Source organism: Erpetoichthys calabaricus, chromosome 13 (assembly GCF_900747795.2).
Source record: "Erpetoichthys calabaricus chromosome 13, fErpCal1.3, whole genome shotgun sequence".
Lineage (NCBI taxonomy): Eukaryota > Metazoa > Chordata > Cladistia > Polypteriformes > Polypteridae > Erpetoichthys > Erpetoichthys calabaricus.
The window spans coordinates 97,842,002-97,869,061 of NC_041406.2; the positions used below are offsets into that span (position 1 = coordinate 97,842,002).

The following is a 27,060-nucleotide window of genomic DNA, read 5'->3' on the forward strand; positions in this document are numbered from 1 at the left end:
ATGTAGTGAATGAACAAGAGAGAAATCTAAATCAAATCAATATATACATATATATATATATATATACACATATACATATATATATACATATATATTATATATTAGACCCTACCTAGAGAAATAACCTACTTTTAATGTCTGCACATGTCCAAAACTAATGATGCACATGCAAAAATGTGCAAACGTATCTTTTGCTGGTACAGTATTGTTATCACTATTCTGAGAAGATATGCAAGTATGAATATCATTCATAATAAGAACACAGTAGACAAATGGGATCCAAGTTGAAAAGCAAAGTATTTTAATTTCTGCAACGATAATTTTTATTCAAGTGTTATCAAGATTATGGATACTGCACATAAGCTACATAAGGATGTAACCAACACATATACTACTAAAAAGTGGTTGTTTGGGGGAAATGAATGTCGTGGTGCTGTGCAAGAGAATATTTCCACCTTGTAGTTTTACCATGAAATACGGCAAGTCTTAAAATTACAATTTCTTGGAAAAACCGACATTTAACAGCACAGATTAAAATTTCAAATCTGTTAGATGGTTTTTACTTGTAGACATAACATGATGCATGAGTGGGACTGACTGACTGGGACTGCAAAATATGCGGACAAAACGAATTTAATTGCTATATGTTGATTGAGAGAACACTGACATTGCTTTGGTAACTGAAATATGTTGTTGGTTTTCCTTTTGTACTTCTTTAATTATACCATGCAGTGATTTGATTTATTGAGGAATGACATTTTGTATCAAAAGATGCAAACAACTGAGGAAAGTTTTAGACCATGAGGTGTTTTTACTTTTTATGGGATCTTTTATGTTGCATGCCGAAGCCTGTGAACATTAGACCAACTTAGTTAGTCATTTTTGTTTGCTGGTAGAAGGTTAAGCAAGCAGGAAGCAATTAAAGCTGTGAATGCACTAATTTTAAAGTTAAAGAAGCTCTGAATTTTAATAAGTAAACCAATATTAAGCAAAAACAATTTTGCGTTAGTGGCAGGCAGTAAAGAATTAAAAGTGAATGCAAGTTTTAAAAGTTAAAGTAGTAACAATGGGTTGTGAATCTTAATAATAATTCATTACATTTATATAGCGCTTTTCTCTTAATAAGTGAACCAATATTAAGTAAAATCAGTTTTGAGTTAGCAGCAATAGGCTTCTAATCTCAAAATTATATTTGAAAAATCATCATCATTATCAACAATTAGGCAGGGCGTCCCTCCACGAACAAGACCAAGGGCCCCTGCCTTAACGACATTATCAGACAAACCTGACTAGAACAGCTGAAAGTCCTAATAATTTTCATTATCTGCAGGACCTGGCTGCCAAACCTGCAAACATTCTAGCCCTCCAGGACCAACGTAACACTACAGTTTAAAACAAAGGTGTTTTGAATATTTCAAGTAGCACCGACAAGGAAAAATAAGAATCAGTTTGAGTGTTTCAGTAACAAAATCCTTGAATCTGTAGTCTTAAAAAGCAATTAATTCCATTATAGCAAGAACCCATTAGCAGTTCAAAGAACCATACTTAAAGAGGAATGCATTTTAAGATGTTCCATGGGGGTAAAATTCCATGTATTTGTTATAAGTACAAGGTTGCTTGAGATTTGTAGTGCAGAAATGCAGCCCAGTCAGGGTTCTTGGGTACTAGAGAGCACTGCTGGTGGAGAACAGTACTGATTTCCACATGGCCCAGAAGTGCTCCCTCCATGCATTACAGTGACACTGTAAGTAGTCCTAGGTCTTGCTTGAAAAGGAGCCCACTGCCTCACATTGACTGGAGAGTCAAAGTCAGAAGGTAGCAGGCAACACTCTTGGAAAGAGGAAGGAAGAAGAATCGACAGAATTTTTGTATTGATTATTGATTCTTTGACAAGTCACTGTTGGAAAGGTGTAGCTGATTAATAAGTATCTTTTATCTAAATCAAGGACTGTGTGTAGGGCATTACTGTGTCTGTGGTTTGGGGATCGGGAGCATCCCCAGGTGGTTATAATGTCTAGTGCTGCACAATTAAAGTCACAATCAAAATTTAAATTAATTTAAGAGTAAATGTGATTACTAAACCTACAAAGGCTACAATTTTCTACAACTAGTACAAATTGTGCCTCCATTCATTGCATGCATGTGAAAAGTGTTTAGTTTCCAGCCTACTGAACCTGAATTATAGATGTGTGGAACACACAATTAGACTGACCAATCAGAAGTCTCTTCAATCAATCCCATCATCATTTGTTTTGGACTAGCAGCCTAGTGGATTGTGTGCTTTGGGAGATGACAGAATAAACTAATCGGTCATTTATCCTACCAATATGAGTACAACTGATGAGAGGGTAGATGATGACATCGTACAGGGAAAAAAAAATGTATTTGTCATTTGGCAGTACTTTTGGATTTGACTTTAAAGACAGACTGGACATGTATCAATTAGATGTCAGTATTTTGCAAAACAAGCAAAGTTAAAGTTTCTGCATTACATAGGAATTCAAGTAATTTAAATTAGCATTACACAAAACACATAGAACTCAAAATTGATTGTGTTGCAAAAATGCAAATGCAAGTTAAACTCCTGTAGTCAAAGGCCCAGCTTAAGTAATCAAAAACACTAGTGCATTTGTGAGTGGTACGCCATAGGAGAAAACACTGGAAAGGCATAAAATTCACATATGCTGTCACATGTTACTTAGCAAAAGATATGCACTCCTTATATGACTGCAGCAAAGAGGGTTCAGATACTAACCAACAAACTCAACTGAAGGTATAAGTGGCCTTTGAGCAATTACTTCTCACAATCTGCCGAGAACTGTACAAAAAATGCAAAGGTGACACTGAATCTAACACAGCAAAATTAGAATACTATTAAACAACCATAGACCTGTGGTCAAGCAGGATAACTGAGCCTTACATCAGTTTAATGGTGCATTATTTTAGTGACAAATTTGAACTGAACATTCACTGCTTGCAAACATCTATTTCCCAGTGGATAACACAGGTCAAATCATTGCTCTAGGCCAGAGAAATTCAACTGGTGTGCCACAAAAGGTCCACAGGTGTACCACAAGATTTTTTAAAATAAATTAAAAACTTCTTTGAAGAAATCTGATGCAAAAGAAGTCTATGATGCAAATTTCATACCATTTTACAGGATTTATATATCATTTTAATAATAAACATATACTATATGTGAAATATAAAGAACGCGTCTGTTAAAATCTTGAAGTTTGCAGATGATAGGACAGTCATTGGCCTCATCAAGGTCAGCGACGAGTCTCTATACAGACGAGAGGTCGAACAGCTGGCCCTCTGGTGCGGTCAAAACAACTTGGAGCTGAACAAGCTTAAAACTGTGGAGATGACAGTGGACTTCAGGAGGAGCCCTCCAGTGTTGCTTCCTCTCACACTACTCAACAGCATTGTGTCTGTTGTGGAAAACTTTAGGTTTCTGGGATCCATAATTTCCCAGGACCTGAAGTGGGCACCAAACATAGATACAATCGTCAAAAAAGCCCAGCAGAGGTTGTACTTCCTGCGTCCGCTCAGGAAGTTCAACCTGCCTCAGGAGCTGCTCGTTCAATTTTACTCTGCAGTAATCCGGTCTGTTCTCTGTTCATCTATTATAGTCTGGTTTGGTTCAGCCACAAAACAGGACAGGAACAGACTACAACGGACAGTCAGGACTGCAGAAAAAATCATTGGTGCTGATCTGCCCTCTATTCAGGACTTATACAGATCTCAAGTAAGGAAACAGGCAGAAAACATCACTGCAGATCCATCACACCCTGGTCACAATCTTTTTCAAGTACTTCCTTCTGGTAGGAGCTACAGAGCACTGTACGCCGCCAAAACTACCCGACATATGAACAGTTTCTTCCCTCAGGCCATCACTCTCATGAACACTAAAATTATCTCATAGCATCAGAGAGAATACTAGGTAAAAACCGGAGTCCAATTCCTCGTATGTGTATATATACTTGGCCAATAAAGCCAATTCTGAAATATAAAGCAATAAATGTATAGGTTCATGCATTTATAATCAGTTTATAACCAGGATTTTTCCTGCCTTGCATCCAAACCTGCTGGGATAGGCTCCAGGTTTCCTACGCCTACGATCCTGCTCTAGATAAGCGGGTTTAGAAAGTGTATGTAATGCTCCTAATCTCAGATGCTATCTCTGTCGTTTGTGGCCGTCCGTACACCTATTACCTACTCTTACTCTTTTCATTGAGGGTTTACTGTTCTTATGCATGGGCTTTTCAAGACTCACTACCCCTAAACTTGAGATAGATCCAAACTATGCGACTCTTCAATTCCACCCGGGGGGGTAAACGTTAACAATATTCAAAGTTGTTGTCTGTCTGTTATACCTGCATTGTTATCACTCTTTAATTTAATATTGTTTATCGACACTAAATACTTGCTTTTCCTTGTTTCCATCAATAGAGTTAGGTGGAGTCTTGACACCGATTAAAGCCTAAGAGCCCCATACATCCTAAGCCCCCATGATTTTCATGATCACACATGCCAGAACACAATAGAATCTATTTTCTGCAGGTGGCAAAATTATTTCTATTAATTTTATGTGCCTGAGATGGAATTATAGATCAGTATGGCTGGTAGAAAATAAAGCCCAGTATGGGAAATTTTTGAATACAATATTGAAGGCATTAATTATAAGCACATTGGCTTAGAGCAGGATAGGTTGTGTGCTGTAGACAAGTATATAAATAAATTATATATATAACCCTCAAACCTTAAACTGGCCCATTCTGGGCAATAAAAGGAAAAGATTAAAAGTGCCAACAGTCAGGGTACATTTGTTCAGCACAAATGACATAAAAATATTTTAAAAATTAAAAAATTGTATAAAATTAATCATATTCAGTGTCTGGTTTTGATTATACTTGTTTATCAGACAAAAACAAAACTAGGTAGTAAACCATGTAGAGTAGTAAGTTTCCACTAATATTAAACTCATATCCAAACCTGTTAAATGTACAGTTCTGTCTGAATGTGGTAAAAAACTAAACTCCATATTAGCTTTTTAACTATACCATCTATATATAAAATTCTTTTCATGTTTGAAACTGAAATTACGTATGAGCGTTTGAAACGGAAATTACGTATGACCACAGAGGAACAGGAAAAACATTCTCAATAAACCTGATTCTTGCCGAGAGAGCAAATGGTGACTTAGCTCTGGCTGTAGCGTCATGGGGAATCGCTTCTACATTATTAGATGGAGGCCGTACAGCACATTCGGCATTGCAATTACCATTAAACCTCGCTCACGACAAAAATCCAATTTTCAATATACGCAAGGGCTCTGGAAAAGCAAAAGTCTTGCAACATTCAAAGATAATAGTTTGGGATGAGTGCACTATGGCACATAAAAGAGCTTATGAAGCCTTGAACCGAACAATGCAAGATCTCAGAGATCTTACCAAAATGATGGGAGGTACTGTCGTTTTACTCGCAGGAGAGTTTCATCAAACATTATCAGTTATTCCACGAGGGACACCAGCAGATGAACTCAACGCGTGTTTAAAATCCATGCTTCTCCCACTGTCAGTTATATGTTGCGTGTTCTTGGGTAGGTACACCCAAAAAATGTATACATTTATGCACATAATGAGCAAACAAAAAATGTAGTATACCCAAAAGCACTGCAGTAGTATACTCAATGTATCTTTACTTCTTAAATGTTAATGGTTTACCGTTTAATAATTTATACGCTTCTTATATGTTGTTCAAATTCTTTTATCAAAATACCAGTAACGGCGCACTGAACGATAACACGCAGTGAATACACTTGACTTGAGCATTCATAGTATTCATCCTCTTTCTCTGTACGTTTAGCATTTGTTTGCTCAGAGGTTGATGTGCTTGCTGCTTCCTGAGCAGCTCTTCTTTACTCCACCCTAGTGGCCCGCTGCTTCTCTTCCGTTGGCATCTTTTCGTGTTAAATCTGATTAAGTTAGTTTTTGTGTTGTGATTACTTAGTACGTTTTCTTTAACCTTTCACTTAATCTGGCACTTAAGTCTTCAATCTGCCTCAAGAATGATTAGCGAAAGTGGTAGGGAATGAGAACGGCGCCCGTACGCATCCGCTGCACGGCCGCCCTGCTGCACACTGCCGAGAGTTCATTCTACAATAAAATAAAATAAAGATAAAAACAGTAATAAAATCATCACCCCGACAGCAGATTGTAGATGTCACGTAGTATATGTGTACCAAATTTCAAGTCAATAGGTGAAACAGTTTGCGAGCTACAGGCGATTTAATCACCTGGACAGACAAACAAACAGCCACGGTAGCGTATTATAGAAGAAGATTTTACTGTTTAATAATTTATATTTATATGCAATGTGCTTCTTATATATTACTTCAGATTCTCATATGATAATGATGTTAATAATGTTGTTTATATTGATTTCTATGTTATTGTAAGTGCTGTTTATTTGTTGAAAAATAAAACTGGCAATTAACAAACTTATTTTATAAATACTACATTTTATTTTTTTCCCTTGCACTCAGTGAGCGAAGCCACTGGGTAATCAGCTAGTAGTTCCTAAAACTAAAATTGAAACTAATAGATAAAACAATAAAATAGAAATGTCTTTGTGAAATAAAAACTAAATTAAAACTAAAAATACACAATGTAGGAAAACTAAAACTAAACTGAATTTCCAAGTAAGATTAGACAAATATTAGAAATAAAAACCAATATAAAAAGGCAAAACTACACTAACCTTTTCACAGACAACAGATCTCATATTGTCAAAGTAGAAAGAGTTGAAATGATGAACCAGTTTCTAGTGCTTCAGACACAGATTATACCTTGTAATTGGAAAGCTTAGGTAATCTCCTACAGTACTTAGGATGCAATAAATAAATTCCACTATTGAATTGGCATCCATGACTTTTGTAAACATATACACTCTCCTATGACTTATATTAAATTAATGTGGCAGCCATATATAATTTATCACCTTAGGACTAGAACAGACACTGTTTGTATGTTTACTGTGAAGTGTGTAAAATTATTTTTATTACTGTACAAACAAGATTTAACTATAAATATCAAGTACTTATTAGAGGGGTGACTTTTAGTGATGCACAAGTCAAATCAACCTTAGATCAAAACTGTATGGCTTGTAATTGGGCAATCAGGCTGCTGATTTTGTGACGTAAAGTACATTAAACAGAGGGCATGCGCAGTATGCTATTTGGAAGTATTACAAAGTGTCTAAAAGTAACAGGATTGTTGTGTGTAAAGATTGTCATTAAAAAGGTAACTGGCAGATTTAGAGCAAAGACATTTATCACAAAATGTAAATAGACACTTGTGGGTGGGTACACTGCTCATGTAGCATGCCAACTTGCAAGAAACCAAATCTGTTTCAGCCATCAGTAATGATAATCTTTTTAAATAAGTAGAAATATGACTGTTACAGCAGTGTATTAACCAAAATACTGCTTTATATAACCAAGCATTTTCAATGGTAGAATGTTTGGGATCTCATAATTTTATTTAGCACTTGGATGCACTATATACTCTAATATGCAACACTATTCTTTTCAGATTTAGAGTCATCTGAGGTGTAAACTCCATGTCTTCTCAAGGCCGGCCAAGAGGTAATACAACCTCTAAGTTTTAGAAGTGACATCTGGGGGTCTGATATAAGCCAAGTGTCGTTTCTGAGCTTGAATGCTTACCAGACTGACTCATATTTTCACTTAAAGAATATTCTTTTACACATGCAGAGATGATCTGGCTTGCTCGTAATAGCGCTTAGTGCTTGAAGTGGGCCAGTACTCGGTCCATACCAGCACTTCCCTGTGTTGCCCCTACACATACCAATAGTTAATGTTTGTAAACCAGCAATTCTCACAAAGCAAGTCCACACTACCAGACCATATTTAAAAAAAAATAAAATAAAAAAAACACTCATGTTGATGAGCCCTCTCACTTCCAAAGTAAAGCTCACAAATAATAAGCCCAAGTAACGCCGCCGCACCCCCCACCCCCCCCCAACTTACCTCCTGCAATCCAATCTCTAAAATAGTCTGTATATCACTGTGAATTTGGACCTTCAGTTGCAGGACACATTCACTCATACCAGGAGAGTCTTAAGTAGTCTGTAGTAATCTACAGCAACTTTAAGCAAATTTAAAAAATAAAACTAATGTTTAGGGTGTGCAAAGAAACCTGTGACTACTAAAATGGGAAAAACCTTGCAGACGGTGCCAAGAAAGGGATTTAAATCAGTCTCTCAGGAAACATGACACTGCCTGTACACAAAGAAAATAAATAAATAAAAAAAGTGAATAGAATATGTACTGTGGCTGACTTGGTGGTCACGAGTTCTGTGCTGTGATAATGATAAGGGTAAGACCTAAATAACAAGGTGAAAAAATTAATATGAACTTTTACCCTGTCACCTGCAGCTATATCTTTGTAACTACTGTTGGAATTTGGGAGAGTACCTTTAGGAGTAAGGCACATTATGGGAAGCATGGAATCTTTTTGAACGATTTTATTTTGTATAAATGAGTTAAATGTCATTTATTTCTATGCAATATTAAACAGGCTGCATCAAAAATAAATGAATTGCAGTATACACACATGGGTAAACTCACCGCAATTTATGGTACTTTTTCAGACACAACTAAGTTTGAAGAAGATGCTCTCTTTATAAAAACTACAGATCTGTGACTTAATATTTCTATATACGTATTATGAAGTATTTCTGTGCGGTGCAAGTAATCTTATCTTAAATTATACTTTTAAATGTCTATAATTCCCTGAGCTTTATACTATAAAAAATGTAACTGTACTTAACAGAAACCTAATTTCTACAGTCTCCACTTGAATTGTTCATTTTACACACTGGAATGAGTGTGGCATAAAATTGAAAATCAGATTTAGACTAGCTGATTTCTCACTAAATACCACTAAACACTACAATGTTTTAAAGATGATGTATGCACTGAGGGGTGGGAGGGATGTACAAGAAAATAGTGGTCCACTTTTTATTTTATCTACTAATACTATTAGCTAATACCATTAATGTATTTAAGTTTAAACATTTGAACCCTGCCATCCTCAGCTATTTGACACTATAGCCCTAGCCTCCCAAGAAATTTTCAACAATTTTGAAAAACCAAAACTTTGACTTATAAAAATACAATTTTTATATATGATGATAAACCATGATGTTAAACCAGATTGACACTATAGAACAAGCTGCATCACTTACAGTCTCAGTTTTCAGCATTTTATACTGCCCATTGAACAGACGTAATGGGAAAACTGCACCTTTGAGCAATATTCTTCAAAACAGTTTTCAGTGTCATGCTTTGTCCCCCAGTTTCATTCTGTTCGACTGCTTGGACTTTTCTGTGCACAATACGCATCTATTCTCTCACAGATGCAGTGTACTGCTTTTTTCATCTCACTTGACCCCGCTGAAATACAACCGAAATCCTGTCCGTCTTCTTCTGGAAACCTACAAGCACAAAACAAAACTGACCTGCAGTTTTGAAAAGGGGAAAAAAAAAAAAGAAAAAAAAAAGGCAGGGCAACTAGCGTCAATATCAATATGCCAGGAATAGGCCTCTACTGTTGCAGCCTGCAAGATTTAAGAGTGTAGTGCAGTATAACAATAGGGTAGGTTGTTAATAAGGACAACATGGATATGACTGTAGATATGTGGACATTATACCGATGTACATTTCTTTGCACTTGGCCCAAAAACCAGGCTGACAAGTTCAAAGGGTTAACACAGAAAATACATCACAGAAAGTAATTTGGTCCTTGTTTGGCCCTTTCTTATTTGAAAAATGTGATCATTTATGCCATCATTTGCTTTTAGCCTTGGCGCTGCAGCCCCTCTGTAAGTAAAGACCATTTCCAAAATACTCCACCACTAACTATATTTATACTTTACTCTTACCAAAAATTCTTTAAATTCTATCTAAAGAAACTAGAGAAAGAACTTGTGTGTATCCATAACAATAGGGTACAGTTATAGCAGTTCAAAGCCCCGATGAGGTTGTTTTCTTGCCTGACTTGACCCAGCCATGATTTGCTGGTTTGCTTAATTACATAGCTCTAATAGTTTAAAGACTGTTTGCTGTGGATGAGTGTATGTCAGTAATAATCATTAATAGCCCGATCACACAGAGAACCATACATGCATGGAAACATGAGCAAGTAGTGCAAATAAAATCATCACATTGGGAATAGTCAAATCTCAAGTTAAAATACAGTCATGCAAAGACTTAATGGCTCCATCTGGGACTGGTCATCCTGCCACACATCAAATTAGCCATATGTCAGTCATTGGTATGCATAATCTAACTGTCTGTATCACTGGTATGCATAATCTGTCTGTATGGAGTACCATAAACTGATATTCGAGTCTCGGCTGCTTTTTTCAGGGTGCTACACTTAACTTTTGAACAGTAGTACAGATGTTACCATGCCACTTACTCCCCCTCCTGCACTGCACTTTGGAAATGCCACAGAGCTGTGCCCTCAAAACCCCGCGGGGGACTGCTTGTCATTCACATGTTGGTGCTACACAACGATCAATCAATATTTCATGGGGGACAACGCTCGTCATTCACGGTGTTCATTGTATCACTGGGAAAACTCATCATTCATTTGTTGGTGCTTAGCAGGGACTGAACGATACTTCACAGTATTGAAGAAATTGGCCATAAAAAGGAAAGTTCTCATTCGTTAGAAGAAAAAAAATCTGAGGGAACATTGCCTGTTAAGCACAAATAGACTCAACTCGGTTGGATGTAATTGGCACGGGTGTACTTTAAAATTTGGTCGAACAGAAGTTGATATGCTGGCCTATTCCACTAAACATTTTATGGTAAATATTTAAAAGTTGTGGTCTGTGGCAATAAGTTAAGTAATAATTAAAAAAAGAAATCACTCATCACATTAAATTGTTGCCATGTTATTTTTCATCAGTCTCCACAATACTGATAAAGGACTCTAACAACATGTTTGGCATCTTTGACGTTAAGCATCTTAAAATTGTCACCAATAGATGAGACTTCTGTATTTGGCTTACAGTGTATGCCAATACTGGATATAGTGAATGCAACTGAAGTGCATTATTTATCATTAGTAAAAACAAATTAATCAGTCTGAGCCATTTACATCTGCAGTGAGCCTGTAGTAAGGTGTTTCTTCTAAGAAAGCACAGTTTGTAGACTTGGTAAACCTTGGCCACACAGTGCTAAAATGTTTGTTTTTTTTAAATTTGATAAATATTAGGTTATTTTAATACATTGAGAAAATTACATAACTAAGATTAGACATGGAACTATTTCGCTACACAATACTGGTATCAGGCCAATACAGGCAAAAAAAAATGCTACGTCACATATCAGAAAAAAAGGTTTATTTTCAAATCCAATTCTTACAACAAATTCAGTTGTTTCAATTTTGAAACATATACAGTCCCACAATGCCTCAATTTATAAATAGTGAGATAGGCAGATGGACAGTTATTTTTGATTTTTTTTTACCTCAAGGAGCAAAAAGTAGCATTGCTAGGGAAAAAACATTAGAAGGTGGGTATATTATGTCGGAGCAGTAACAAGTGAATTTGTTTGTGTTTCTTATGTGCATCACTGGCAGGACAAAGTGTTCCCAACTCTGCTCTCTATTTGATCGTAGTGCATCACAGACACACAGAATGCATTTTTTGTTAAGGGTTGTGTTTTCAAGGGTAACATTCTAGTCTTCACGTGCTCCTTGTAAATTCACCATAATTACACATTACAGTCCACAAATATTATGGGGGGCTCAGTTTTAACACAATGTTTGTAAAACATCTATATCATCTTGCAAATAATATTATTATAAAATAATCAATTATTGCTTCTAAAATAATATATTATTCAGTAACCTATTCATGTGTTATGAACCTCCATACAGACACCCTTCAGCTAAAATGTTTGCAAAATGTATTCCCTTATTGGACATTTAAAATATTCTTAGTCAAAATTAAAGATACAGCGGGAAGACTTGTGTCTGTAAAATTCTAGAAATTACAGATATCTTTAGTTACTCACATGTAGCAGTCTCCTAAATCTCTCTATCTAAAATGAGTCCTCACGGTTCCTCCTCAGACAAAAAGGAAGTGTTTTAAAATGAGGATCTAGAGCTAATGCTTGGTGACAGCGAGAACCAACCATCATGACTAAGAATGGTGCAGTACAGCTTGTGAAGCTATTTCACGTCAGCTGCTTTGAGCACACGCTCACTTTGGTATCACATTGTGCTCCGAAAATTCCAATAATTGCCAGCTGGTTCAACTGGGTGAGGCACATTGAAACCATTTTCCACCATAGCAGTATAGCTAGCCACATGCTTAAATAGAACGCAACATTTATTTGGCTTGCCAGCACACAAACTTGTGATTGATGCTGTCATGCAATGGAACAGCACACTGGAGATGCTGGAAAAGTTTTTGCAATGAGAGTCAGCCATCTCAGCAGCTTTGCATATAGGTAGCAAGGTTGCTCCCTGTGTGACTGGCATGCGGCACTCTTATCAGCAACACATCCTCCACAGGTGCCCAGTTGTTTAAATGTAGTGATATGCAATTGTCAATTAGGAATTGCTGCCCTGGATGTTCACCTGTCACATGTTACAGCTAATCTCTCCTCTGATCTCAGAGATGTGGCAATGCTTTGCTTAAGAACTTCATAAATCCTGGGTACAATAATTTCACTCATTTGCTTTCTGGTTGTTATAGCATTGCACAGTTCCAAAACCTAAATCATTTGTCGAAAACCCTCATTTTCAACAACAGTGTAGGGTCTCTTATCTTTACAGACTAAAACTGCTATAGATCCTGTTATTTTTTGAGCATGAAGCAAATTATATGGAAGCACCGTCGCCACTGTAAATTTAGGCTCTACTCGATTGGATGTCAACTTAGATAATGTTTATGGGTGATGTCAAGATAAATGATTTCTCAAATTTGTTATATTACAACAATACTTAACTTCTGAGTTACACAACTTAAATATGGCTTTGCTTTTATACAGCGGTTCTATACTGACGCACTGTCAGAATCCATAGTAAGTTCATACGTCCAATTTAAATGTTGAATATGTTGATTCCAGTTGAGGAGGACACCATTTTATGCAAAGTAGTAAAGTGTTTTAACTGTCGAAAGTCTTAAGTTCATTAGTGACATCTACTGGATCAGACACCAAAAACGAAGATAATCAAAAAAATTTAAAATATAGTAATTGTGCAGGACACAGATTCACAAGATCTTCAGACTTTAAGAATCAATATTGGATTGTTTAAATGAAAAATTGATTAATATTGTATTAATACAATCACCTCCCACTGAGGCAACCCAGATGTCACACCTTTTTTCTAGTCATCTTATACCAGTTTTGGAACAAAATACAGGAATTTCTAGCACGCTAGGCTACTTAACATGCAAAGCCCTTTATGATAAAATCATAATCCCTATTTGAATAAAGGAAATCATGCCTTTATTTCCTGAGGAGTCTGTGGTTGTTTGGTGTATGCAGGCCACTCTTACATGTTTTCTTAGTCTATAGTTGCCAGTGCATTTGTCTATGCTGTAGTTTCCTGGGGAAAATGCATTTGTGCACTTTAATGCCGACAGACAAAATACACTGATCAAAAAGGCTAGTTCAGTCACGAAGTTAGGCTGCACTCACTGGAGGAAGTGGTACAGCAGATGTCACCCAAGAAGCTGCCGACTATTCTGGACAATGACATTGCCTGTATGAGATTTTTGCTAAACAGAGTACCTTCAATAAAAGAATGAGACAACTTTGTTGCTCCAAAGTGTGCTATTTAAGGTCATTTGTACCCTCACACATCAGGCTCTATAAGTCAACCCTCAGCCAAGGAGGTATTGTTCCCTGTCTGCTGAAGACTTCTGTGCTGGTCGAGCAGACAGCTCAATAGCCAATGATACTATGTGCAATATACTGTGCCAATGACTGACATCCTGTACTGTAACTTATGTTTAATTCTAATTATTTTACATTTAGTAAAATACCTACACTGTGTTAATTTAGACCCAGATAACTCATGTTCTATGTGTATCTGTACCTTGTTAGCTCACCTAAGACTATTACAATTCTTGTTTATTTCTGCTGCTGTAACCCTGCAATTTCTTACAGGATTAATAGCATTTCTGTCTATCTAAATAGGCAAATACAGCTTACATCAACATTGTAACATCCTCACAGCTACTGAATCCTATACAGAGTTGCAGGGCAGTGGAGCCTAACCCAGCAGCATCCAATCCTAGACAGGATACCAGTCCACTACTGAGTTCCCTTGAGTGCAAATTTCGAATTACCTAACCCTTTAATCTTTAGGAATGTATGTAGAAAACTGACAAACCCAGAAGAAAACTTGAAAAAAAATGTACAAACACAAAGCACAACAACTACATGTTGAACTGTACTAACCACTGTCATACTATATTAGGGAAAATCTAAAAAAGTGACTTTACTGTAAAATTAATCATGTTATTTAAAATTTACTTTATAGACAATATAAATGAATAGTGTATACCCTTGGACAAACAAACAAATGAAAACCAGTCAGGTATAATACTTTAATGCATATTGTTTAATTTTAAAAATGTCCACAAAAGTGTGGTGTTCACCCTCATCCTTTGAACCCACCAACAAGAAGTGAGAAACCTGATCCCATTCATTTTGCATGGCATGGAAACCTATCTTAATGCCATTTTGCATGATATTGCTTCATAGCTGTCCAGCATTACAGCCAATTCAAAAGCAAAAAATGCTGGATGGTCAGGAAATCAAATACAAAAATGAGCTAAGCGCTACCCTACATAATATAAAAACGTGAAGAATGGGAAAACTCCTGTAATCTATATGAAACACTGCACAGCCCCTTCTAAGTAAACAAGGGAGCATGCCAAAAAAAGTTCATTATAAGGTGTACAAAATAAATACAGTACAGCAATATTTAAATACAAACTACCACTGCAATTACAAATTGTGAAGAATGTACAATGCATTCATTACTTACAAAAATTAAGGACGCTGATTGTATTGGTTTATTACTAACATACTTAACTGCATCCTCTCATCTTTAATGACATATCTGAAATTTAAACCACTTTTCCAGGATGTTAGTAACATACTAATGCAATTGTGTGTAATACTTACTATTTATATTCACATAAAGTGTCAGTAGCAATAAATAAAATGAAATATTATTAAGCAATGAACTTAGTATGCAATGCAATGAAATTAAAGGATAGCTGAAAACACTTTAAGCCCTCACTCAAAAAATAGTTTTCAATAGATGAATATTGCCCAGCTATTAAAATAATTTCCTGACTTCTAAATACAGAATGCTTCCAGTTATGTTTTTCTACCAATTTCTGCTCCAGGCCTTCCCATAAATATAAAAATTATGACTAACCACCTTAAACGTTTTTATCATTTTAAAGTAATGGATTTGTATCAAGTTGAACTGAAAAATTAAGACCAAACCTAAATACACACTCATAACCATGCAAAACAATAATTCAATCATAAATATACATGAAATCTAGTTTTCAAAATAAACAATGGCATGCAGAACAGTGAACAATTCACTAATAGAAGGACTTCAGAAAAAAAAATCTTTAAAACCACTCTTAACCACCCAAGTTGTTTTTATAATAATATTTTTAATCCAATAAAATATGGTATTTTTTGATACTGGAGTTGACCAGATTGTCAATTTGGCAAGTAGAGACTCTTTTTTCAGAAATGTTATTATGGTTTTGAACTATAAAAATCTTTATATATAATCGTCATTTGGATCTTGATCTTTGTTTGTCCGCAAATTCACTGCCTTGTGTGGTGTTCCTGCTGTGTTCAGTAGAGGGCAGTAGTGATGGAGGAGGAGGAGAAGAAGTGAGGGGGAGGATCGTTGGATGAGGTTGGAGTGTGGTGATTAAAAAGAGGATTGAACTAAAGGAGACTATGTGCTGTTTGTACTGGCTGAATACAACACCTTGGTTGTTACTTTTGTTTACAAACACTGTCGATACCACTCTTTGTGTTTAGATCTGGCGTTGACACCGTGCTGTGTGTTTAGATCTGGCGTCAACACCTGCTTTGTTGTCGAGACTGTGGTTTTTTGTGTTTCTATCGACCGGCGTTGGCAGCACTTCGTCCAAATCGAATGTTCACCCACTTCTTGGAGTCGGCAGTCAGAGTATACAAGTCGGACACACTTCTGTGATTTTCCATCAGTCGGTGTTTGGAGTTCAAGAAAGAAGCATTGGTTCTTCCTTACTCTTTGGATTGCCACAAAGCAACCTGCGAGATTGGAGAAAGGTTGAGAAGAGATCATGAGAGGAAACAACAGCGTCATGAAAACGAGACGGACTGTGAACGGAGAGAAGCAGAAATGCTCCTACACCACCACATAATTACTATTCGGACTGTGATTCCGAGTAGGCCGTTCCTATCAAATCAACGTCCAAGGGTTTTGTTTTGTAATTTTGTTTCCCTTATAAAAAATCATAATGCTGTGCGACGAAGGGCCCAGTTCACGACTGGCAGCCGCGTTTAAACAGGGAGCCCTTCACAGACAACTTTAACACGCGCAATGTAGTTGGGCGCACATGGCTAGTCATTCATATTTTTCAAAGTCAAAACAGGAACACTTGTAAGTTTACCACAACTGCTTTATGTTGGCATTTTGTAATCCCAAGTACTTCTGCCTACTTAATAGAAAAATTTTTGTGTTTGAAGTTGTATTGTGGCATACAGTTTCAGAATCCTGCATACAAATCCAGGCCTGAACTTTGTGCGCAGTTGCCTATTCATCCCCATTTGTTAGTGGGTCTCTCAGACATCTTAAAGACATAACAGGCTGAATCGACTCATTAATTCTGAATTTTGTCTGTATTGGCAAGTATGTCCTGAAAAGAACTGACAGATCAATTCAGCCCCAACTCCTACCTTACACTTGATGATAACAGAGGATTGACTGTCGATCTATATCAGACAATTTTCACAACAAAAGACTCTATCAGTTATTGGTAAATTGGCTGACCACAAAAAACATTATTTTCAGCACATGCTTTTCTAAGCTTTATGGTAATATAGTTGTAATCTCCCTTTATGCAAGGCATTATTATTGTAGTTCACTTAGCACATGTCTATTTTTTCGCTGCAAAACTTCCAGTAAACAAAGAATATCGAGGCAGACTTCACCAGAGAGAAAGAGAGAGAACACCAGAATATTTGCCTTAACATTAAAGAATATGAAGTAATAAACTGAGAAGAAGGAATCAGAGGACTCATTCTGTGCAATGAGACAAACATATGAAGTAATAAACTGAGAAGAAGGAATCAGAGGACTCATTCTGTGCAATGGGACAAACGGCAAGAAAAGCTACTTAAATTAATCCAGACCTTTTTATTTTTGTCCTTTAATTAAAAATAGACACTGCTTATCTGAGAAAAAATACATTTATGTCACATCTATTATGGACAATTTCTTTTAGTTAAAAACTAAGTACTTTAAGGTAATTTTATTTATTTTAGTATTTTATAGTCACTTAACAATAGGCCTACAGAATTTCATTTCATTAATTAAAAAAATGAACCGGTTACACATGTGACCTATAGTTAACATATAAAAATACCAAAGTTAACACTTTTAATATAGAACATAAGACTTTGATGCATCTGGTTTTGCAGGGGTTAGTGTAAAATGTTCTTAATATAATAGAGAGGCGTTTAAAAACGTTTTCCATCATGTCCATGTTATTTAGCCTTGAACACTCCCCCCCTCCACACCACTCACTCAATTATTACTTCTACTACGTACATTCTCTCTCTACACATCCACATGACACTCTCAGTGGTAACTCGCCCTTCAACGCAGGCAGTAATAATGGCAAGGCGGAAAAGAAAATTATCTATTCAAGAACATCAAATTTTACATCTCGATAGAAAAAGAGCAGCAAGAGCCGACAATTATTGTCAAAAAAAAGAGCTGCATATAATAAAAATCAGGGAGGCACGGTGGCGCAGTGTTAGCGCTGCTGCCTCGCAGTTAGGAGACCCAGGTTCGCTTCCCGGGTCCTCCCTGCGTGGAGTTTGCATGTTCTCCCCATGTCTGCGTGGGTTTCCTCCGGGCGCTCTGGTTTCCTCCCACAGTCCAAAGACATGCAAGTTAGGTGGATTGGCGATTCTAAATTGGCCCTAGTGTGTGCTTGGTGTGTGGGTGTGTTTGTGTGTGTCCTGCGGTGGGTTGGCATCCTGCCTTGTGCCCTGTGTTGGCTGGGATTGGCTCCAGCAGACCCCCGTGACCCTGTGTTTGGATTCAGCGGGTTGGAAAAATGGATGGATAATAAAAATCAAGAACAAAACAGAATCATCCAATAAATGAAAAAGAGAAAAATATCCTGAACAATATACGAATAGAAATGCAAAAAAGCAACATTTGTAGAATGTAAGTTGGAGGATAAAGTAATTCATAATATTGTTTTTGATGATGTGTTAATGTAATTTAATTTTACTTTTTACTGTTTTATTATTTTTTAGTATTTAAACAAACAAAATAGAGAAATACTCAACTAACTGATTTTCTCTCTCTAATAACTAAGGACCAAACCAAGGACCAAACCATCTTTCTCCTGCGCCCCACATATTCCTCTATCATCTCATTAAACAAAAATCGCTTTCTAAAATGGAGGACCATCCCGACACACTTCAAGTGGCTCAACCACGAAATAGCAGTTACCCAGTGCCCACCCCCAGGGTTTGGTAAGAGAAGTGAGCAGGGGACAGAACCCCCTTGTTTTATATAAAAAAAAAATTGAATTGGTAATGACACTGGCCCTAAAAAACCTCATCGGTGCATCCCTACTACCAGAACAGGCTATGACCACTCTCAATGCTTAATCCAGGAAGGAGGTTTGGAAAAAAATCAATGAAAATTTTAATTGAGCATTAACCCCAGAAGATAGGTTCTAGAGTTTCAATGTCCGCATTAAGAAATCGGAACAAAACATGCAAAAGCGACATGACAAGCCACAATAAGTACTAAACTACTTTTGAAGTTTCATTCACATTCCCAAGAACAACATGCTATTTTCATGCACAGACTACCTTCACACAGGACAATTCCTGGTTTAGGAGTCAAAAGTCAGAACTTTGCAGTTAGATGGTAATTAACTACAGACATTTGAAAATGTTCACTTTGTGTGTAATCTAAGCTCATTGATTAATTACAGCATGTTTGTGGAAACTCCAAAGCTGCACAGGCAGGCATGTGACCCTCAAATTTGTAGAAGCTCATTTTTTTATTGCCATATACAAGCAACAACTTCTTATCTGGATTAAGGATTTTACAAAGTTTTGCTTGCTTTAGCCAGTAATTTTTAGCATTCACCTCAACATTAGCCAGTTAAAAGAATCATTCTAGGTCCTGACCATAGATTTTGACACCAGCACTCACACATTTCGAAAGACTCTGTAAATCTCTTGACCATCATTTCTATACCCCTATAGCTACTACTGTACACTCTGGAACTCTAACTCTGTCTCTGAAGCTTCATCAGTGGTCACAATCAAATCATGTTTAAAAACTCACTTCTTGTCTCTGACATTTTAATTATGCCTCTAACTACAGTCTGAATTTGAATCTTCTGCAACCAACTTTACTGAAACGGACTCCCTAGTATTGTCACCTCATACAAGCAATCTACTTTCACATACTATGACTTTTTGGGGGGTGTTTTAAGTTTGTTTCCTTGTAAATAACCATGTACTTAACTGTTACTTTAAAATACAGTCTTCTTTCTTTTGTAAAGAGTCTTAAGAGAGTTACAGTGCTCTTTAGGGATGTTTCATAAAACAAGGATTAAAAGATTGATTTACATGACAAAGATCCTGACTGAATTAGAAACCAATGCTGAATAACCACAAACAATGTGAAAAATGTCCATGGAAAGAAAGAAAAAAAGAAAAAAGTTCTCACCGTAACTCATGTCCATGTCTTGTGCTTTTGAATTTTGACAAGACTCTTGAAAAATTAACAAGGGAGGTAAATCTTCAATTCAAAAGCACAGTATTATGGAAAAGAGCCTTTCCTGTTTATTTTGTAAGTGGAGTTTTCAGCAGGCGAGCATCAATAATATTTTAGCAAAAACTGCATGCATTAGGTACATTTATTCATATGAATGGATAAGACACATGGATTATGTGACACAAGTTATATGAGAATTTTTTTCCCCCACTGAGATTTTTCACATTGTTTGCTACTGTACAGCATTAGTCTCTATTGGGTCCTGTTCAATCAGAACCTTTTTCAAGTACCTTCTCCACAAAAACAAGAGATTAATAATTAAACTTGACCACCACTACTAATTCCATGAGATAACCAACATATAAAATATGTATTTTTGGGTGACGTATTCCTTTAATTCACTTTGGACTGCACAGGTAACCTTACAGGTTAAAGCATAAACCAACAATGCCACCCATGACATTCTTATTGAGACTTGCCTCTGTAAAGTTAAAAAGATCAGTGATAAATGCGTTGAACATCCTTCAGCAATCAAATAAGAGACTAATAAAATTTAATTTTTAATTCAGTTTAGAATTTGTTCTCTTTAAGGTAGTAAGTCATTGACCACTTTTAGATATTTGTATCCAAGTGTTTTGTCATTGTGTGTATGGTGTTATGTTCAGCAATATCAACATGTAATTATGTAAACACAACAAGAAACTTAATGTCATACACTTGAAGTAATCTGCTTCAACATATTTCTCATCTGCCACAGAAACATCATCCTGAGTATATTAAACACACATTGAAAGGATGCCTAAAAAAATGCTATTTGAGTACGTTTTTGAAGAAAGAAAGAAAGAAAGAAAGAAAGAAAAAAAAGAGGATGTCACAGATAATTTTAAATTGAAGAATGAGAAGGCCTATTTCCCATCAACGTGTTCATGAGTCAAAAACATCTACTGATAACTGGCATGAAAACCTATCTTAATGCCAGTTAGGAGGCCAGTAAATTTCTGCCTTACAGTGTAAGGTTGAACATTCCAGCAAAGTCATGTCCAGCTTGATCCCACTATGTAATTAATCCCAAAGCAAAATAAAGTTAAAGAAGAGGGTAGTATGTAAGAAGAGGAGAACTCATCAGTCTGGGATATCTGCTTACAAGCATAATATAAAATATTATTAAGAAGGTATCAAATGACCCACTAATACCAGTCCGCGCAGAAAATGAAAAAGCAATCCCAATACTTGCCTACCCAGTACTACTCACAATTTATTTAAATACAAATACCCTTGACCTACTTGCTACAGAAAAAAACAAGTCATATAGTAATCGATTACCTAATCAGATATAAGATGTAAACTAAAATGAAAGGAAATTAATCCGTTAAAAAATGTAAAAGAATTCCCTTAAGAGGTACATATTCAGAGTAAGGGTATCGATTAATTCCTTTCATGTATCCTTCTCGATCCACACATGCGCGATCATCATAGCGCAACCCGCGGGTTATGGAATCACAACGGCCGCGGTTAAGTAAAATACTGAGATCAAGCAAGAAATGGTATTTTAAAAAATCGGTGTGTTAACTGAAGAGTATCAGACTGAGTAGTGAGACTACCCCGTGCCGCGTTCTTCTTATTACTCTTAACTTTCCACAGCCAATACTTAAAATTATAATAAAATATGCAAACCGGGCACAATACAAGGTGCCAAAATTAAATGAAATAATAACACATTAAGAAATATCATATACAAAATACAGTCATACATTTATGCCGGTATCCCCTCCCCCAACCCGCATTGTCTCTCTCAGCTCAACTTTGACTAATATGGGATCCGCCAGGCAGCCTATGCATCCAAACACACGGTCGAAAAGCCGGGCCTCCCCCACACAACGCGCGATCGGCAAATCCCAGCGTTCTAGTTCGCCGTATCTCACAGCATGCCTGCGATCTGTATAAAACAGAACAAATAATGACCCAGATTGTTCAAACGTTGTATTCCATTTATTTCCATCCCTGTATGAAACAGCCTACCTGTCATTGAGCTGGTCTTCAGTCCCGGGCAACGGGTGAACCACAAAGTGTATCGACGTCATAACCTCACTCCAAGACAAGACGTGTATTTTTGAAAATGAGAATAAAAATAAGGGGGTACTGATGTTATCGGTATGTTCACCTTCGTGATGAGGGTCGACAATGATGGGGGAAAAATATGAAGAAAAACAGAGAGCCTTAATCTACCGCCTCCTTAAGCAAGCGCCGCCATCTTAACTGTGGGGCTCTCTTCTAGTACGCGGGCGAGCGCTGATACAAGCTCTATGGTGATAGGTTCTTTAAAGGGTAGCAGGGAAAATGTAAGATAATGTCCCATTGGCTGCAATCTCCGCGGGGCTGCGAAAGGGACATACAAGGGGTTGGCAGGGAGGACGCGGGCGTGAACAGTGGGGATCGCTGGAGCGGTTCGGTGTGCAAGTAGTGGTGGAGGCGCCCCAGCACCTTGAATAGTTATTTAGCGTCCAGGGGAGGGGGGCTGCAAACAGTGGGATTCCTTGTTGTGTTTACCGTGTCTCCGCGGAATAGAAGGGATTGCTGAGGTGTAAGAAGACGGCTGCCAGAGGATACGTTTCTGCTTTCAAATGCAGACTGTCCAAATGATGAATGACTTTGTGTTGTGCCTCCATTTTATAGTAGTTATAACGGGGCAAGTCTTGAATCTTTCTTTTTTTCGGGGGTAAGCACAGTGTAATATTAACGTACCTCACACTTTGAGCTTTTGGGTTCGGTATGGTGCAGAAAAAACAATTGAATTCCAAAGGTGATCTAGAAATGTCACGTTTTAGTTTATATAGTTAGCAGTTAGTCTGCAAGTAATTCAGTGTTTTTTGCATCCTGTTTTGTAACTTCATAGTCTGAAAGCAAGCACCTGCCTGATTCAGAATAATTATGTTGTTTATTTTGGGTGAACAGTTTTGTGTATTTCCAGTCCAACATAAAGAAAGATGCTATTGGACGTACTGTATTTTAGATCTAAAAGGGTTGAAAGGGGTGTATGTTTGAATTTGAATAGAGATTATACTGTAATAGACTTTCAAGCAAGTCATGGACTGTGGTAATGGGCCTTTCATGTCACTTTACAAATTCGATTCTACCCATTTAAGAGAAGAAGAAGAATTTTATTTGTTTGACTAATTTTTATAATTAGGTGCTGACGCATACATAAAGTCTGGGGTGGGGGAGTGAAGGAGTACATGATGATAATTAATATGACATTGTCATGTTGCAGTACACAAAGAATGGCAACACATTTAAGATGTATAATTAAAAAGAGAGTTACAAGTGAACAAGAATTGTGAGACTCGTTCTTGGGTAATGATTCAGTTTAAACTCAAAAGAATCACATAATGATACATGCCCAGTGCAGTCAATGAGCCATACAAAATGTGTTTTAAAGTAAAGTTGAGAGCAAAAAATTGTTAAAATTAGAATATTTTGTAAGGTTCTGTTTTGTGTGACTACTTTCTTGACTGTACAAAGGGACATAAATATTTTTGTTTACATATTGTTTATATATTCAGGTTAAAAGCAATTCCAACAACAAATTATACAAACAAAACAATACATTGTATATATATTGTCACACACGTGCGCATGGGAGGCAGCTAAAGGGCTTGAGTGAAGGCAGTTCTGAGGCATGCCGGGATGTGGCAGAGTGCACTGACTCTTTTTTTCCCTTGCCTGTAGACCAGTCTCGGGAGATTCCGCCTGGATCTCTTGACGTCACTTCCGGGACCGAGCCAATGGAAGAAGACCTTACTAGCTCCGGCCCCTGTGATGTCACCTCCGGGCTTGACCCAATCGCTGAAGAACATGAGCCAGATCCCTATGACCTCACTTCCTGTCTTCCCCTTTAAAAGTCTACACCTTTTCCCTATTTGTCAGTCTTGTTCTGGACTCAATTGTATGCACATCAGTGCTCTTTATTGATAACAAACAACTTTGCAGCCATGATACCAGATTATATGGGTGGCTGCCCCAAACCTTTATCTGTGTATGTCTCATTTTTGTGACATTGGCATAGTCGGCAGGATGAAGAAGTTCTGGAAGAGAAGGGGACGGGACCTGCAACACATCCAGGTGGGAGCGTACTGAGGCTGAGTTTCCAGGCGGGGAAGGTGTCCCATGTTTCTGCCCCCGGCCTGCTCCACTAGGCAACCTAGGCAGGCCGGGGAGTGTGCAGGAGGGGCTCACAGAATTGGGCTGCTTCGGAAGGGGAAGCAAAGAGGGCTGTTTATGCTCTCTCGGAGGAGAGTGCCCGCCTCCCTGTGAAGCCAGAGCCCCAATTTCCACCTAGGGGTGCCCCAGACTGGCAGGTGAGTAGCCTGAGAAACTGGAGGTTCGACCCAGAGCGGCCGACCCCTCAACAAGCCTGGTCCCTATGGGCAAAGGTAGGGCGGTGGCTACGGCCACAGGAACTCAAGCCCTTCCAAATAATAGAGCAGGTGGCTTGCTATCTGCTTCTGGACACACTACCCCAGTGCTTCACCCAGCCGGTCTGGGTTAGACAATTCAGAAACATGGCAGAGCTCGTAGAAAGACAAAGGATGGCCTCACAATCTGGGGGAGCTGAACCGTCCCTTGGTTGAACTCAACCGGAGTACGTCCCAAAACCTAGCCCCCCCCCCGTACAACCCAGAGCTTGTGCCGACGTCCCCGAGGCCGCAGGCGTGCAAACCGCTTGGGAATGAGATGGAATGCAGGTGGAGGGGGACGAGGGGTTGGTGTGCTCTGACAAACCCGTTGGCGGCTCCACACACAGGCGTGGTGATCGTTAACAGGTTTAAAACTTCTGCTCTGTTCGATACCGGCAGTAACATTTCCATTGTAGCCCACCACTTTGTGCTACCGCAACAGTAGTTGAAATTTAAGTCCGGTATAACCTGTGTCCACGGGGAAACCTGCTGGTACAGGACCGTTGTTTGTGTCATCAGCTACGGAGGATCAGTTCAGAAATTAACCGTGGCAATCCTCCCTGATCCTCCACACCCGGTGATACTAGGGCGGGACTGGACTAATATTAAAAGCGGTGAGACACATACCACTCCTGGGGTTAACTTGGGCCTATTTATGGACGGAGATGAGCCGTCTCAAGCTGCCTCCACACCGTGTAATCAGCCGGCAGAGAGAGACTAAGCGGCCGTCCTGAGTGACGTGGCAACTCCCGGGCCGTCGTGTGCCGACACGTCATCCACCAGCGCCACGGCGGAGCAGGAGGAAACCACGCCCGTTGAGGTCGGTCCAGACCCTCTCTCCATTTTACGGTTTCAATTTAGAGAGATGCTGGCTTCCTTTAAAAGAGAGCAGTGGAGTGACGATTCCCTGAAATTTGCAAAAAATGCAGTGATCCCAGTCAACGGCCAGCGCACTAACCAGTCAATGCCACAGGGTCCTCACTTTGTAATAGACAACGAGTTTCTCTATCGCATAGCAATGCATGATGGGCAGGAGAGAAGGCTACTGCTAATCCCGTGAGCCTTCCAGCGGCAGGTCTGTTAGTTAGCACACGCCCACCTCCTAGGTGGCCACTTGGGCACCGAAAAAACCCTGGAGTGGATCAAGCTCCGATTCTACTGGCCGGGAATCAATGAGGAGGTTCGTCGCTTTTGCACTTCCTGCCCGGAGTGTCAATTGCGACAAATTCCAAGAAAGGACTGTGCTTCTCTAATTCCCATTTCCCTGACTGACATTCCTTTCCATCGAATTGGGGTTGATATAGTCGGACCTTTAGAGCCCTCAGCCCGAGGACACAAGTACATCCTAGTCCTCGTGGATTATGCTACCAAATACCCCGAAACTGTTCCGTTGCACTCAGTCACTTCTAAAGCCATTGCACGGGAATTACTAGGGGTCTTTGCACGCGTGGGTATCCCCAAGGAAGTCTTGACGGACCAGGGGACACCTTTCACCTCGGAGACGTTCAAGGAGACTGCCAAATTACTGAACATAAAGCATTTAAAGACCGCGGTGTATCATCCTCAAACCGACGGTCTAGTGGAGAGGTTTAATCAGACTCTCAAACAAATGCTGCGTAAGGTGGTCAGCGAGGATGGAAGGAACTGGGATCAGCTCCTCCCCCTCGTCATTTTTGCCTATCGGGAAGTCCCACAAGCCTCCACGGGGTTCTCCCCTTTTGAATTATTATATGGGCGGTAACCCCGGGGCATATTAGATATCCTAAAAGAAGAATAGGAAGAAGAGGCTCTTCCCTCTCCAAACATACTAGAATATATCGCACAATTACGCGATAGATTTGGAAAGATTAGGCCCCTCCTTAAAAGTTACATAGAAGAGGCCCAAGTAGCACAGGTCCGTTGTTACAACCGCGGCACGTCTCTCCAGGAGTTCCAATCGGGGGATCGTGTCATGGTCCTAGTGGCTACCTCCCACTCTAAGTTGCTTGCCCATTGGCAAGGCCCCTACGAAGTTAAGGAGAGGAAGGGCCTCGTCGACTATTTGGTGAGTCAACCCAATCGTCGGCCGAGGGAGCGGGTTTATCATGTGAACCTGCTGAAACCGTAGAAGGACAGGGATCCCGATCCCTCCTCCAGCCAGCCCCGCTCACTCTTTGCTCACACGGCTAGCCTTAACTTCGGTGCAGATTTAACTCCTAGACAACAGCAGGAGCTGGAAACAGTTATCCGGTCCGTTCAGGAGGTAGTCAGGGAGAACCCTGGAAGGACCTCTCTGGTTGAGCACAACATAGTGACAGAGCCCAGGGTTATTGTCCGAGGAAAGTTATAGTCCCTGGTCCAGTCCCATTGTGCTGGTTGGTAAGCCTGACGGGAGTTGGATGTTTTACAATGACTTCTGTCGGCTTAATCAAGTCTCCCAATTTGATGCCTATCCAATGCCACGAGTGGAGAACCTCCTCGAGAGGCTTGGGCAGGCTCGATAT

At 38.7% G+C, this 27,060-nt stretch overlaps 1 protein-coding gene across 6 annotated transcripts in view; it reads right to left on the reverse strand.

Moving 5' to 3' along the window:
* ubr5 (ubiquitin protein ligase E3 component n-recognin 5) overlaps nt 1-22,399 on the reverse strand; it is a 128,540-nt gene extending 106,141 nt beyond the window's left edge. For all 6 annotated transcript variants that reach the window (XM_028817294.2, XM_028817293.2, XM_028817292.2 and 3 more), the window contains exon 1: nt 22,143-22,399. In XM_028817294.2, the coding sequence (XP_028673127.1) occupies nt 22,143-22,204 (62 nt within the window). In that variant the 5' untranslated portion in view covers nt 22,205-22,399. The remainder of the gene's footprint in view (nt 1-22,142) is intronic.
* Between the last annotated feature and the right edge of the window lie 4,661 nt (nt 22,400-27,060).